This window comes from Aquila chrysaetos, chromosome 1 (genome assembly GCF_900496995.4).
Source record: "Aquila chrysaetos chrysaetos chromosome 1, bAquChr1.4, whole genome shotgun sequence".
Classification (NCBI taxonomy): domain Eukaryota; kingdom Metazoa; phylum Chordata; class Aves; order Accipitriformes; family Accipitridae; genus Aquila; species Aquila chrysaetos.
In genome coordinates this window covers 27,377,111-27,393,712 of record NC_044004.1, presented here as the reverse complement: position 1 = coordinate 27,393,712, position 16,602 = coordinate 27,377,111, and the positions used below count along the sequence as shown (strand labels likewise).

General features: G+C 36.7%; 1 protein-coding gene across 7 annotated transcripts in view; it reads left to right on the top strand.

Moving 5' to 3' along the window:
- Positions 1 to 16,602, top strand: part of ATP8A1 (ATPase phospholipid transporting 8A1) — a 128,450-nt gene that overhangs the window by 103,558 nt on the left and 8,290 nt on the right. For all 7 annotated transcript variants that reach the window (XM_030011099.2, XM_030011071.2, XM_030011089.2 and 4 more), the window contains 2 exons: positions 12,789 to 12,877; positions 13,283 to 13,375. In XM_030011099.2, the coding sequence (XP_029866959.1) occupies positions 12,789 to 12,877; positions 13,283 to 13,375 (182 nt within the window). The remainder of the gene's footprint in view (positions 1 to 12,788; positions 12,878 to 13,282; positions 13,376 to 16,602) is intronic.

Below are 16,602 nucleotides of genomic sequence, written 5' to 3'. Positions count from 1 at the left end.
TGATGAATACTGCAGCTCAGATTGAAAGCAGGATTTTTGTATGCTCTTCTGGAAGCCCTCTCACTGACCGGGTGGTCTCTGGCAGGGCAGAATTCACTGGATTTCTCTGAAGCAAGTCCAGGCCTTCCATAAGTATTCGAACTAAAAGATTGACAAATTTAACTGTGGAAAAGACTGTGGTGTGATAGAAACAAATCCATATGGTCATCTCTGCTTGCCTGTGCAAATACTGCTTGTCTCATTTTTTCAAATGTGCGAGTCAGACTTGAAGACTTCATCCAACTACGTTTGGCAGAAATTAAATGAAAAGTCAAAAGCTGACCTCTACTTCTGTAGCTTTTTGTCTGTTTTGCCTTGGCCTGATCTGAAGGGGATTTTCAGGGATTTTTTTTTCCAAATATGTTCATTAAAAATGCCCCTTTTTTAGTAAACTGTAGATTTATAAGGCAATTTTACCAACTATAATCCTTATAAAGTTTAAATGTATTCTCTTTCCGCTCCTTAGAGCTGGTAACAAGAGTTGTACCTTATTAGGTTTATAGTCTTACCAGTCAGTATTCTTGATACAATATTCATCCAACCATTCAGTCCCACCTAGATGTTGATATCTGTCTTCTACAAACATCTTTTTCATGGCTTCTTTTAGACAGAAAATAACCTACTGAAACACTCTAATAAGGATTCAGTCTAACTTCTTCATATTAATGTCATGAAAAGAATAAGATTCTTGCTGCTTATTGCTGGTTCTATTCCAAGAAAATAAAATACTAATGCTCTTGAAGGGGAGAGAAAGAGCATATGGAGCTGATGGAAAACTCATTCATTGGATGCAGAGGAAAGGTTTCATCTAAATATTTTGAAATTCGGATTTTTCATCTATTCCTATAAAATACCTATACAGCTCTGATAAATGTGTTTAAACAGAGAGCACTACAAGATAATGCCTCAAGAAAAAAATAGTTGTAACAATAAAAGAGTCTGTTTACACTGCAAAAACACTCTTATGTTGGAGCGCTGAAGATAGTAGCCCAAAGTTAAATCTTAAGAATTGTTGGTTTGTGTTCATCTTTTAGTATCAAAGCATCTCCCCAATAAGTTACTGAACAAAGAAACAAGTATGTCACATATTGTTGCAGGTTTTCCCTACTTTTTACACTAATTGTGTTTCCATCCTTTTGTGTATCATTCCAATTGTAGAGAAGATAATTAAAGGTGGCTTTTACGTATTTGTTGGTGTATGTTAGTAATACAGAAGGAAAGATTGTAGAATGCTGTGCTCTAAAAGAAAATACAGTGAAATGAAAAATGATGACTTTCTGACAGAGTGCCAGCAGTTTTGTTCATTGTCTAGGCCACTACCCCGCCTTCTTTGACATGCAATCGAGTGTATTTTTCTTTCTCTCTCTTTTGCTCTGAGTTTTCCCAAAGAAGCCAAACAAGGACCCTTCTGATCCAAAATTCCCTGTTGATGCAGAATGCTGAGGCAGTTCTGACATCAAGACCTTTGTTTTCTGGTCTTTCAAGATTGCTACTCCCACAGTGGACCAGCTCATGCCAACTGTAGAGTACTGTCCCTCACAGTGTGGGAACTAGATGGCTCTGCATGTTACAGTACTCCTGAGTCCTATAAATAGTGGTGACTAGGTTGCCAAAAAGATAGTGCACCGCAAGAGTTGAAAGGTGTCTTCTGGCTCATATAAGCAGAGGTATCCTGGCACAAGTCTTCTCCTGATACAAATAACTTGTAGTTATATAGCTGGTATCTGTTTGAGATTAATAACAGGCATCTGGGTTATAATAGCTGAAACATGTTTCCTTAGTAAAATTCTGACAAAACCTTAGAATCAACATTCAAACAAAAAACAAGTTACGTTTTGTGAACCTTAAAACAGTTTCTATTCCAGTTAAAAAAAAAAAAAGTCCGTAGTGAAGAAAACTTCATTCATTTTCCCTGATTGATGATGTTCAGATGAAAACTGTCAGTTCACCATTGTCTTTCTGCAGACACAGCCTAGAAGGAAAAATGGATGAAAAATGTGAGAGTAGCAGTGGGATTTATGAAGTAGAACAAAATGGAAAAACAGGCTGTAAAATTGAAGAAGGATATGTGATAAAAAAGGGGTGATAACCTAAGTAGTTAATTATGTAGTATGCATGGCTAGTTCAGGTACTGCAGTAGATTAGCGTTAAGTTATGAGTCTTTTAGTAGTCTGAAACAAGACTGATGTATTTTATCATTAATTTAGCTGAAGTTATTATTTACCTTCATATTATTTTTATTTGTACTTCAGACTCACTCATTTAAAAATTTCTCTTCTTGAGTTTATTCTAAGTATTAGGGACTATATTCTCCTAGTCTTAGACACAGATCTTAAAATACTAGGAATTCAAGTTTTATCTGCTTATAGCAAAGAGTTAAAGTACCTTTTCTACCAGGAGGATTTTGGTAGTAGTAGCAAAACATGGTTTCTGTTGGAGAGAACTTGATACACAGTGTATGAGAGAGAAACATGGAAAACATTTTAAAAGTTTTCAGTGATTTTGTAACAACTGTGCAGTCTCTGTAATACCGTCTTTATTACAGTGCATTGTTTATCTGCAGTAATGTTTATTCCCACATTTGTTGTCTGTCAGTACTGTCTAGTGTGGAAGTCTCTGAACAACCAGCTTTACAGGTTATTTTCTTAATATTTACCTGTAAAGATTGTGCTTTTAAGTCTAGATGCACAAGAAAGAAGGGGGGACGACCAAAAAACTTCTTTGTAGGCATTTTGTGGTTAGATTTAACCCCCATTATGGAGAAGTAGGTTGTAGCACAGGACATCTGTTTTGACCCATTACGTGACATAAGCTCCATTTAATTTCAAAAAAGGTGCCAGTACAGACTAGAAGAACATTTTCATTGCAGACTTGAGTAAATCAACTGCATGGATCTCTTTCTCTACTACATTGGTATAACTGAAGTTGATACTTTTATGTATAACATTTAACAAAGAGAGTAAGTGAAGTATATTTCTCAATATTTTTTTAAACAAATAACAGTATTCTCTCAGTTTAAACCACATGTAGTTTGTATAAATATCTAAAAGTAAATGCCAAGTCTCTTCGTATTTGATGCGGTATTTACTTTGTAGATGTAATTTTTTTTTTTCTTTGAGACTCTCCAATACACAGAACGCTGTTCTGTGATGCTGAAAACAATGCATTTTAAATCTGTGGTCCAGTCAATTACCAGAAGTTTCCTGTTGTCCGTGTTTTGTCATATTGTGCATTATACCCACTTGAAAGAAATAAATGATGCTGTGTTAAATTGTTATATATTTTTAAATCTATGTTGTCCTTTTGCAATAATTGCATGAACTAATGAAGTTTCTGTAACTTACATCACCTAATGAGAGTAGCTACCATTCATGTGTCAGTAGGCTATAATGCTGCTAGAACCTTTCCATTAATGCTTCCATCTTTGCAATTCAAAAGGCTATTTTTCTTTTTAATGCCACTTAAAAAAAGCAGATTGATTTTGAAAATTATAAAATAGATACATTTCTAAGTTGGTATGGTTATCTTTCTTGAACAAATATGGTTTTGCTTTGAGTTGAAAACCTGTAATTGGGGAGGAGGGAAAAATAAACCAACCTGTTGGATATTTTGCAGTAGTACAACTCCTGACTCGTTTGGGTTTGTTACTGTTATGTGCTCTGAGTTGTTAGGCCTCTTCTTATACACCTATCTGATGAATAAGTTAGCTTAAAATTATAACACTTACTGGAATAAGAAGTATGACATTGAGATTAAAAGCAAAGTTCAGTATCTGCAGAACTTCCTGATTTATTGTGGTAGTGTAGATAATACACTGTAAAGTTCTCCAGAGCACCATCTGTTTCTGCTCTGTCTGACCCAGGGGATCTATAAAACTACTGATGGAAATTGAAGTTAAGGAACAAGCATGTATTTTACAGAATTTTAGATCATTTGATTGAGGTTTGCAGAATCTTAGTAAAAAACAATAATATTCTTTGTTGGATGATTTAGCTGCACTATGTAGGAAAGATGTATTAGAATATACTATATTAACAGTATTAGTTTCTTAAATATTGCTTTTCTCTGTATTATTCCACATAACCTACTTATATGGAACTGTTCTTGTTAAAATATTAGATACACATCCTTTAATCCCCTTTCTGATTTTTTTTTTTTTCACACACACTCACAAAAAAAACCAAACCCCACACTTTAAAACGTAGCTGTCCAGATACTTCAACTTCTAATGAACATGTCTTCTCTAGGGAGATGTTTGTCTAAAATCTGATCTGAAAGCGGGAATTTGTTTTAGTCTAATGGAGAGCAGGGCCAGTATTCAGGCTAGTATACAATCATAGAATGGTTGAGGTTGGAATGGACCTCTGGAGGTCATCTGGTCCAGCCCCCCAACACCTGGAGCAAGTTCCGCAGGACCATGTCCAGATGGCTTTTGAATATTGCCAAGGATGGAGACTCCACAACCTCTGTGGACAACCTGTGCCAGTGTTGTCACCCGCACAGTAAGAAAGTATTTCCTGATGTTCAGATGGAGCCTCCTGCGTTTCAGTTTGCGTTCATTGCCTCTTGTCCTGTCACAGGACACCACTGGAAATAGCCTGGTTCCATCTTCTTTACGGCCTCCGTTCAGGAATCTATCTCCATTGATAAGATTCCCCCTAAGCCTTCTCTTCTCTAGGCTAGATAGTCCCAACTATCTCAGCCTTTCCTCTCATATGAGAGATGCTCCAGGCCCTTCATCATCTTTGTGGCCCTTCATTAGACTCTCTCCAGTATGTCCATGTCTCTTATACTGGGGAACGCAGAATGGGACACCTATGAGGACACACCTAGAGAAGTGCTGAGTAGAGGGGACCTGCCTCGACCTCCGCTGACAATACTTTGTCTAATGAAGCTGAAGATACCATTCACCTTCTTTGCCACAAGGGCACATTGCTGGCTCATGTTCAACTTGGTGTCCCTCAGGACCAAGTCCTTTTCTGCTGAGCTGCTTTCCAGCTGGGCCCAGCAGAGAAAGACCTGGGCGTGCTGGTTGACAGCTGCCTGAATATGAGCCAGCGGTGTGCCCAGGTGGCCAAGAAGGCCAACGGCATCCTGGCCTGCATCAGAAATAGTGTGGCCAGCAGGAGCAGGGAGGTGATTGTTCCCCTGTACTCGGCACTGGTGAGGCCGCACCTCGAGTACTGTGTTCAGCTTTGGGCCCCTCGCTACAGGAAAGACGTTGAGGTGCTGGAGCGTGTCCAGAGAAGGGCAACGGAGCTGGTGAGGGGCCTGGAGCACAAGTCTTATGAGGAGCGGCTGAGGGAGCTGGGGCTGTTTAGTCTGGAGAAGAGGAGGCTGAGGGGAGACCTTATCTCTCTCTACAGCTACCTGAAAGGAGGTTGTAGTGAGGTGGGTGCTGGTCTCTTCTATCAGTAACAAGTGATAGGATGAGAGGAAATGACCTCAAGTTGCGGCAAGGGAGATTTAGGTTAGATATTAGGAAAATTTTCTTTACTGAGAGAGTTGTCAGACGTTGGAATAGGCTGCCCAGGGAAGTAGTTGAGACACCATCCCTGGAGGTATTCAAAAAGCACATAGACGGGGTACTCCATAACATGGTTTAGTGGGCATGGTTGATGGTTGGACTCAATGATGTTGAAGGTCTTTTCCAACCTAAATGATTCTGTGATTCTGTATACTGGTGCATGGGGTTGTTCCTCCCCAGGTGCAGGACTTTGCACTTCTCCTTGTTCAACTGCATAAGGTTCCTGTCAGCCCATTTCTCCAGCCTGTTGAGGTTTTTCTGGATGGCAACATAACCCGCTGGTGCATCTGCCACTTCTCCCAATTTTGTGTCATTAGCAAACTTCCTGAGGGTACACTCTAGCCCATCATCCAGATCTTTAATGAAGATGTTAAACAGGACTGGACCACAGTATTGACCCCTGGGGTACACTGTTAGTTACTGGCCTCCAGCTAGACTGTGCTGCTGATCACCACCCTCTGAACCCAGCCTTTCAGCCAGTTTTCAGTTTACCGTACTGTCTTCATCCAGCCTGTACATTGACAGCTTCTCTGTGAGGATCTTATGGCATATGCCCTGCTGTGTTGTCTCTCTAGCTGCAGAAGGTGCTATTAATGGATACTTGTCTCTTGCATTTTTTTAAAACAGATGACTGTTATTTTAATAACTTCTGCAGAATACAGCATAATAAATAAATTTAAATGGTTGTATATTTAAGAAGATTGCTATGGTACCTTTCCTCAATATTAGAGGAGGAAGTTATAAATAATGCCCCTAAAATTTGAAAAGTAATGATTCTCTTTAAGTTCTTCTGTGAAACAAGAGAAGTACTGTGCCATGTTTTTAAGGGAACCTGTCAGATAACTTAGTTGATAATCTATATTTCTAAAAATTGCCTTGAGCCTGACATGGTAAACAAATACCAAAGTCTCTCAGTTCTAACTTCATTATCACAAAACTTGTGGAAAATAGCCATTCTTCAATGGCTAATATCTGGGGTAGTTATGCTAAGTTAGCCGCTAATTTTTTTTTTTTTCCCCTGCTTCACTGCTTATTACCAATCTGGATCAAAATAATATCTAAAATCCAGGGTCGTCATTCTAGGGGAAGTAACTGGTGTAGTAAATTTTTGGTGAGGGACTATTGCTTATTTACAGAGCGTGTTTGAAATACAGTTTTCAAGAACATTGAAATAATTAAACAACAAAAGCTAGGGTCTTCCTTTATAGTCCAAAACTTTTTCAAGCCTGTTCTCAGTAAGAGGCCCCTATAGGCGTTTTCCCACATTTTTAGCACATTTTCATCCTCCTCCAAGTTTTTTCCCAGCTTGTCTTTTACAGACCTGTGAGTCTTTACAAAACAATAATGAGTAATCTGTATCTGTCTTTCCTTCTGTACCTACATGAACATCTTGTTCAGAGAAATAAAATGTTTCAATGTATGTTTGTGGAGAGTATTATTAGTTCATAAAAGAAGTCAAATGATTTATTGAAGATCTTTTAAAGTGAATCAGAATTCATCCCATAACAGATATCCATTTTAGTCAGGTATTCCTCACCTGAGAGCCTAAAATTATGTTACCATTCTGATACTAATATATTTTAGCTTATTTAGTTCTTTAAATATAAAGTTTGCTTTTGGTCTTTCACTTCAGGAATCCAAAATATTTTCATAAGGGGTTGTTCTTTTCCCATTTAATTCCCATTAAGTGGTTTCTATTTTGAGTCCTCAGACCTTCATGGTTTAATTGTACTTAGTCTAGTACTAGATATTTGTTAGCCAGAGTCTTCTATTCCCAGATATATTTCAAAGATCCTTTTCCATATTCAATGGTTACATTCTCATTCTTGCTCTGTGACTGCACAGGTTCAAATAGAAACAGCAGAGCTGATCTTTGAACTACCAAATTTACGTTTTGTGCTTATGATGGTCTGTCTTGGTAGTATTACCATTCTAATATTCTTCCTTTTTATTGATTAGTCTTTTCCTTGTATCAGCATTTAACTCAATTCTTTCCCTTGGCATATTGTTGCCAATCTCCTTTATAAACTAAAGTTATGGGGGTTTTATGTTTAAAATGTTAGGAATCAAACTCAGTACACACTCCTGTTGTAGTTATGCATACCACAACACTTAAAAGATTAATGATATTCAGCCGCCACCTTTCTCCATAGCAACTTCCTCGTCTGATGTGCAGTAGTGAGGAATGACTTCAGTTCTTTCCAAATTCTAGTGAAACTCAGTGTTTCCTGTACTCCTTCCTGTTACAGCTATTGCAGTGCAGACGGCCCCTATCCTGGTAACAAACTCTGTAGAACCACCAGAACTCATCTGCTCATCGCGGCTTTACGCTCCTTTGCCAGATACTATTTCTTATATTGTCTTTGAATCAACTCAGATAGGTTTCCCTGTGAATCTTTTACTCTGAGGCAAAAGAGGACAGTCCAGCCTTTATTTGCAGAACAACTAATGTTCTCTAATTACAAGCACAATTAAAAGTAGTGTGATAAATCTCAGCTTGCCAACATTTTGTAGTTTGTCTAATTTCACATCCAGGTGACTAATTCTCTTTAACTTTCTAAAGGTTATTTTTTAGGTCTGTTAGTTCAAGCTGTAGCATAGCCCTGTTAGCCAAACTTCTGCTAACAGAACCTTCTTCTCTTCCTAATTCTTGGGGAAGCACTTTTTGTTTGTGTCATTCTCCTCCCCAGCTTTTTGAGGAAATTTCCAGGTATTAATATTCATTGTGAAGCCTTTTTTTTCTTTACTGTTTTCTTGGGTTTTATCTTTGAAAGCACTTCATCACTGTTTCTATCTACAGTCAACAGAGATAGCAACTCATAATTTCTCTTTATAAGAGCTATTTCTGGCACCATGATTTATTGCTGATTTGTTTGGGTTTTTTTTCCAAATGTGAAATATCTACTGAGGTAACCTAGGCTTTCATAAAATGCAAGGAAGGAATTAAATGCCTATGAACTTAATTCACAAAGTGAAAATGAGTGGCCACTCTAAACTAGTCACAAGAATATGTAATAAGGTGCAATCTTGCATTTCATCCCTTTCTGGGCTCAAATGCCTTACTGTGGTTAGAGATAAGTGCTAATCTGATAATTCACAAACCTGAATTACTTCCCAGAGTAAGACCCTTATCACCTATGTTTTTTAAAAAACCCATTTACCCAACAGTTAAATATGAGAACATTCACCCCAAATGAGTGTTACCCAAAAGCCAGATTTAAATTTGTCTCTACTTTGCAATTTTCAAGCTAATGCTTTCTGCTGAAAGGGTGATTGAACAGAGAACTGTGTCTTCTGCTGTTCCACTTCCTATAGAATAATCAAATATTTACTAGATCAGACGAGACAATGTACTGGCTTTTGCTCAGCCTGAGTGATTAAGGTACTTTCTGTGAAAAGGCAAGATGTGTTCCAGTGGATACTTAGAATATTAAAATGTTAGCTGAAACTAGGGACTGAACTAAGGACACATCTGTAGAAGAGAGACCTAAGTCTCTGTTAATTCTGTGTATTGCTCTGTGTCACCATAGAGGTACTTCTTGAAGCTTTATGTTTTATAGTACATGTCTATGTTTGTAAGCTTTTGTGTTTATGTATTTATTATTTATAATACTATTTATTATTTGTGTTTATATAATTAAGACCATAATCTTAATCATTCCTCTGTGGGATAGAGTCCACCCTTCATACCTGCCTGCAGTGAAGAAATTGGTGATGTCGCAATGTATCCTTAGCTGAAGAAAATAAGAGGAGCAAGGGAAAAAGTAAAGGCATTTTCCTTAGTCTATCCTTGCTCATTTTTCTCATCTCATAGGAGATTTGTTCAAGTAAGAATTTATAGATTCTGCCTGCAGATATCCACAGTTACCTGCTCCCTGACTGCCTGGTACTCCCTCTGTTTCAGTACCTCTTACTATTTGTTGTATACCAGTAAGGCTTTGTTTTGTATTTGCAGAAAATGGAGAGACTCCCTTTTTAATTAATATACCTAATAAGTAGAGTTCCTACTTAGTTAATAGGAACTATGAGATGTTTTTTAAACTCTAAATAGCAAAGAAAGACTAAAAGTATTGCAAGAACTCACTTGTAGGAACTTTGCACTCGGAGTTAATGCAGATCTGTTTTAATATTACAACAGTAAGTACTTTGGCATGTATGAAGGCAAACACATGCAGATGACTAAAACTAATGAAGTTGTCTCTGTAGGTTGTTGAGAAGAGAAACTGTTGCTGGTTTGGTGGTGTTGAGGAGGTATTATTTTAATAGTTCTGTAGTTTATAGGTAGAGGATATGTACCTAGATGATATCTGAAATAGATAGGCTGGAAAGGGTTTTCATAAGCTTTTCTGCAGCAAGAATTTTACTGTTCTTTTCATCTTTCTCTTTACTTTTAGAAGACTTTTCAAAATCTGAGCTAGCTGTTTTGGCAGATCATTTCATAGTGAAGAAAAAGGGAATATTCTCTGTTCTTTTTGGCATGTAATTTCCTAACAGTACATCATCAGTGCATTAAAAATATTTTGCAGCCAGGATTTCTAATCTGCCACTAAGTAATGAAAGGGAGTATTTTTCAGCATTTTCTTCTTTTCTAAAAAACAAGTACTTATATAAAAATCTGTACGTTGCACTTAATAAACAACATTAATTCATTTTAGAAAGTCCTAATATTGAGCATGAGCTACACATACAACAAATTATTTATTCTCCCTGCAAGATTTGTAAGTCCTACAATAAACTAGGCTTCCCAGCTCTCATTTTGGATTACTTCTGAATTCCCCTGGGAGCCACTTTTGTGGCAGATTCCATTTGGTTTCACAAGGCCTAAAGGGGGAAAACTTGGCATAGACCACAAATCTCTCACATTAGGAACAATTTGTAAACCACGAACAGAGGCAGCCAGAGTCCGTCCCCAGAACAGGCTGCTCCTGTTAGTGCCATTGTCTGAAAAGGATTGGTTTGCCATTTCCCAGATGACCTGCCTATGTGTAGAGAGATGTGAAAAGTTAGAGACAAAAATGTTTTCTACAGAGTGAGGGGGGAGCTTTCTTGTACAGAAAGGAAGGAAATACCTCTGTGGGATTTTATTTTTTCCCCTCTTCGTCCAAAAAATACAAAGAGGCCCTCTGTCTTTAATGCGAATGTCGGCTTTAAATCTTTTAGGTTTGGATTAACTCTGTAAAAGAAAAAAAAATCTGACAGGCTTTCAAATATGACGCAGAAAAACTTTTTTTTTCCTCAATTCATGTTGTTCATTTGTAAAGCCAAAGGCTGGATGGACTGAATAGTAGGCGCCAGTTGTTCCTTCATTCATAGTTAGCATTACAATGGTCAGAATTAACATCCTAAGACCTACATTATCACTTTTGCTGTTTCACTAGCAAACACTTAATACAGGGTGGCTAACACAAGGACGGCTCTTTGCTACGTTCTTATAAATTTAAAAATGTTGTTCATTATAGGAAGTAAGAGTCGTAATTACTTCAAGTTGGTTTTTACGCTTTTTCTTGGGTTTTAGGAAACTTTGTCTCTCTAATTGCTATTTAATTATAAAAAGTCTTGCAAAATGTAGTTGTGGTAGACATTTCCTATTAGCTGCTGGTTTAGGAAATGAGTATTTCATCAAGTATGTCAAAAGTCATGTTTTGCTTATAAAGTGACTGCACCAATACATTTTCTCCACTTCCTGATAGAAAATTTTCTTTCTTTTTTTTCTCCGTTGAAAATGTGAATTGTTTCATTTTGAACCTGTCACTGCTCAGTGTTTACACCTTTGCTGACAGCTGTTGGCAGAAATAATTACTAGAATCTCAGGGCAATATCTGTGTCCTTTTAACATAGCTGTGGAAAGTTGACCAAATTTTCAGCTCAAATGCATTCTAATGCTTTCCGAACAATCAGTGTCAGTAGGAATTTGGATATGAAAACAAAGTAAATAGAACTTTTTACCTATATGAGAATGAAATTTCTTTTCTGAAAATAATTCACTTTTGGTTTTACACGTGAACATATTGAGCATAATTCTAAAATGTTCATGTATACACATTCAGAAATCAGACTTTAGCTAATGCAAGCTACCTGCATTTGTCTGCTAATTAGTATTAGTGAAATTTCAGCTTGTTTATTTTAGTTACATACTGACGTTTAACCTTTGAAAGGAATTAGTCTCCAAGTAATGAAGCAAAGGATTTGAAAGGGTGTCATTGTGTAGCAATGTTACTTTCAATCTCTGTGCAATCTAATTACATTACAAAAGTATTTTTAATACTGACTGCAAAACAATCTTTCAGTAATATGCCTCATTAAGTATTTCTCATACTCCTTGCATCCATAGTATTATTGATGTAGATACTTGCGCATGAATTACAAGGGTAGATTGAAGGGGTTTTTTTTTCCTTTAATGTCCGTACATTATGATGTTTGTTTTGGGTTTTTAGTGTGTTTTAGTTTTTAGTATGTTTATAGACCAAGTTAGGTTATGAACAGAAGAAATTCCTATGTATTAATATAAAGCAGTGTATAAAAAAGCAAACACACAGCTAAAGGCAATGATCTTGTTTGCAAATATTTCACCATGTGTTAATGTGTTAGATCTTCATTTAACGATATGTTGCATACTTCCATAATTACGTAATTAGTTGTTTTCTTAGTTCTCATTTTTAAGCCGTTTGTTGAACAGGAGTCTGTGGCAGTGTGGGAACTGTGGTGCAGTGAGTTCTGTTGGAGATAACTTTGATCCGAGTTATATAGCAAAATGATTCTAACAGTGTCCAATATCCATATGAAGGGTCAGGAACCGTTATGTCCTGTTAGGGTTGATTGCAGAGAAGAAATTGTGCTCATAATGTATTGACAAAGATTGTGCTGGGGGGGGGGCGGGGGGAGGCGTGGATTTTCAATAACTCTGATTTTAATGGAAATGTCTACAATCAGCATAGTGGTATAGAGCAGGATTGTGGAGGGGTAGATTCCCCCTCCCTCAAAGAGCTAAGCAGTGCGATCTTTCTACCAGCTTCTTAACATGAATTAGTGCTTCCTATCTACTGCATTTCTATAGCGACTCGGGATTTTAAAAAGGAGTTAAAGTTTTGTTTCACATTAGAGAGTCTAGAATGGTTCATTTAAATTTGCTTTTGATACGGGCAACCAAGTAACTGATATTTCTAAGGTTTTTTTCCTACTTCTTGTCACAACATCATCATATTTTGTGCTTTTTTCCCTCCAGGCAGCTATGATGTTCAGTTCTGGAGTGTTTTGGATGGGACTTCTATGTATTCCTATGACAGCTTTACTTTTTGATGTAGTATACAAAGTGTGAGTACAGAAATGCCAAGGTTTACGGGAGAAAATACTGACTGTTAAGTGTGTGTTCTAATTACTAATATAAGAAAACCAAATGAAGATCGGCTCTGGTGATTATATAAAATTATTTTTCACCTTGTTTGTTTTTGACAAACTTTATGACAAGTGTTAATAGTATTTTAAATGTTTCAATAATTGTAATGTCTTTTTAATAAATATTTATTGTTTCTAATTTGCAAGAACAGCTGATAAAATGTATTATTTAGACTTGCTTTATAATATTTCTTCTTGTAAAGCTTAATTTTAAGTCATCTGGGAAAATGGATTTGTAAATTGAATGTTTATACAAGTGTTAAAACAACCTGTTCTGCTACTTTCAAAAAGAGTAAATCTGCCAGTATTTTGTATTACTTACAGAGTAAAGAGAGCTACTTTTAAGACACTAGTAGATGAAGTTCAGGAGTTGGAAGCAAAGTCTGAGGATCCTGGGGCAGTTGTGCATGGCAAGAGGTACTGTAAAAATCTGTAGATCGTTGTCTTTTTTTTTTTTTTTTTTTTAAAAAAAGCTAAATATTTTCAGCCTTATACATGTATCAAAGACAAAAGGTTATTTTTCAAAAATCATACAAACAAAAGGCATCTGTAAAGAGGTTTCAGGTCTACTGAGCCTGTATGTTTTTTCATATGCTTAGATGTAGGTTTTACCAAAGGCCTTAACTGATGTGTTTCTTTGTAGCTGACTGTTATGTTTTTAGTTAATATGTATAGAACAAACTTGAGGTACAATTTTAATTCTGTCACTTTTGGCTATGTTAACAATTAATATAAAGTGAGTTCAAACCTGCCTTTTTCACTAGGATAGTTATAAATTGGGCCTGAGCATATACACACACAAAAAAACAGAATAAATTTTTAAAATCTGCTTGGTAGTAGCATAGGGGAAAACAGCAAAATCTGTCTAGGATTTGGTGAAATTGAATAGAACAAGCTGGCTTTGTACCTAATGCCAGTCCAGGGCAAACAAATTTGACAAAGTTATTTCTTACCTCATATAGGTTAAACTTAAGACTCCACAAGAATTCCCTTGTTACATCCTCTGTCACGGGTCAGGCAGGTAATTTGAAAAGGGAGAAGATAAAACGGAAAAATTGGACAATTTCTATGTGTAAACTCAGCATAAAGGTGTGCACTCACTAAAATACTTAAGACTTTTTAACCCTTGCTGAACTTGTAGCAAGCACTTGCTGAACGGGAGTATGAGTTGACAAAGCCCCCCTCTCCCCAGCTTCCAATTCATTAGTGCCATTTGACTGAGCTAGAGCTTTCTTTCCTTGTCTTCATTTTCATGAGTTTTATGAATTCCAAAAAAAGCCGAAACTGTTGATACTTTATTTTCCTGTTTGTTCTTCCCTTTGGACTGCTGGTTTTTTAGTATCTTCATGGCAAAGGTTCAATTTTCAGGAAGCATCTTTTGTCCATAAAGATACTTAAGTTCCCTTTTTCCTTCAATCTTACTGTATCCCTCCTCCAGTTCTGTGGGAACCAACTTACTAGGATTTACCAGGTTGAAGACCAATTTACATTGGATACCAAGGTGATGACCACCATTTCTAATGGGTGGGATATCCAGCTCCTGTGAGTGTTTGCTCCTACTTATCCTTTCTTTTCCTAGAAATCATTTTCACAAGAATGTTTTGTCTCTAGTGCAGTTCATCTTCCCTGGCACCATAGACAAATACCAGGAGAGGTACTGTGAGGCCTGGAAGCTCATCCCATCACCTGTGGAACACCTAGTCTAGTGTGATGGGCTACACAGGAGCTCATACCTGCATAGTGTCTCCCATCAGGCTCTATATGCTGTCTTTGTAGCATAGCTTCAGACTGGAAGTACTGCAAAATCCCCTAGTTGATGACAATTCCTGCATCGAGCATACTTTTCCTTCATCACTGCAAGATGCAACTAGTGCTTGCAAGAGTAAGTTCTCTTACCTTTAAAGGTGATCTACATTGATTGTTATGGATGCCTCTCTCCAGTGGCAGTGCTGATTCAGGCAGCTTCAGGACAAGATCTTCCTCCAAATTAACCAACTCATATATCAATGTGCTGACTTTTGAGCCAGAAGCAATGTATGCTGTGCGCTCTTTTGCAAAGAGCAAAAGTTGTAAAAGAATAAATTGCAAAAAAGAAAGCAGGTGTTAGTACTAGACAAAGCTAAAAGGGGAACATCTTGTGGATGTAGAAGAAAGTAAGGTAATGTACCTTTTTAGTGTTCCATACTTGCTTTCCCAAGACTTATCTTGTATTCCCAAATTCAGCTACTTTTACTTCAGTTGTCTAGGCAGTATACTCTTCCTTCACCCTACAGAATGTCTTCCAAATCCCATCTTACTTAGGTAAGAGGAACTTGGTGTTTTCACCACTAGTTTTATAATTCTCTTTTTATCCCACAATTAAGTAGTTAGGAGGGCTTCATGAAGGTTGTTTAGTTACCTGTCAGAATGTCTGTCTTGGATCCATTCCTTCTCCACAAAGTCATTTTTAGGCCTGTATTATTTGAAGTATACAAGCATCCACTTAACACGCAAATCAATGGATGTTAGACATCTCAATATCTCTGAAGGATTTATTCCCTCCATTACTTTTTTAAATTATATCTTAATTCAGGTAATAGAGCCAAAACTTCACCCTTTATGGAGAAAGTATTCTTTGTTGAAGGAATGGTCTGATGAACTGACTTACTTGCATCTTCAGAAATTTGATTGAACTATTGTAAACATTTTTGAGTCTTCTAAGTTGCAGAAGCCTGGATTAACTAGATACTAGTGCAGAGTAAGTAGTTAAATTGATAAGGAATGTCCTCTACATCTGTTTTAAATATGTACACGGGACTTTTTTATTCTTGAGTTGTAGCGCTTTTCATGCAAGAACAAATGGTTATTTTTTAAAAACTTACTGTGTATTCTTCAGCACCAAATAATACTTTTCTAGTATGCATACCTCTGGAAGTACCCTTATATGTCATAGCAGAGTAAGGGATTTGTTCTCATGAAATGCCAAAATAACCTAAGAAGATATAAATCACTGCTTGCTTAAGAAGTAACTGGGAAATAATGAGAAAGATAACTCAGGAACTTCTCCACTCTGTCCATTCCCATCTTAAAAATGCTACAACACAAAGAGGCTCAACTTCCACAGATAACAAGTCAGGATTCTACTATTGGCTAGATGCTGTAATCAGACAGTATCTGAATGTTTACTTTGAGGTATATTAGTGTTAATTTTTATTGTTGTTTTTTCACCTAGAATATATTTGTTGCAGATTTTTAGAACTGCGTTGACCTGATACTGCATGCATTTAAATACAACTAAGATTGTAAGGCTCTACCTTTTGATGTTTTTCCATCAAACAATCTTAGGATGGGAATTTTTTATTTAAATTCTAAATTTACGTTTTCAGCTGTTTTCTTAAAATTCGGATAAAATTGATATTTACATTGAAATAATTTAAAATACTGTTCTTCAAAGATCTTTATTGTATTTTAGCATATGCTTTAAAAGTAGGACATGCTAATATAGTCTTAAAATCTGTCATCCCTTGTATTTTTACAGTGCTGATTTGAAAAGGTTTTTAGACTGTTACCATTGAAGGCTCAGGAAGAGCATTCCTGTCCTGTCTTGCTGTTTCAGTGTGCGTAAGGATGTGTAATGAGATTTTTCCCCAAAACTGTCCCAAAAT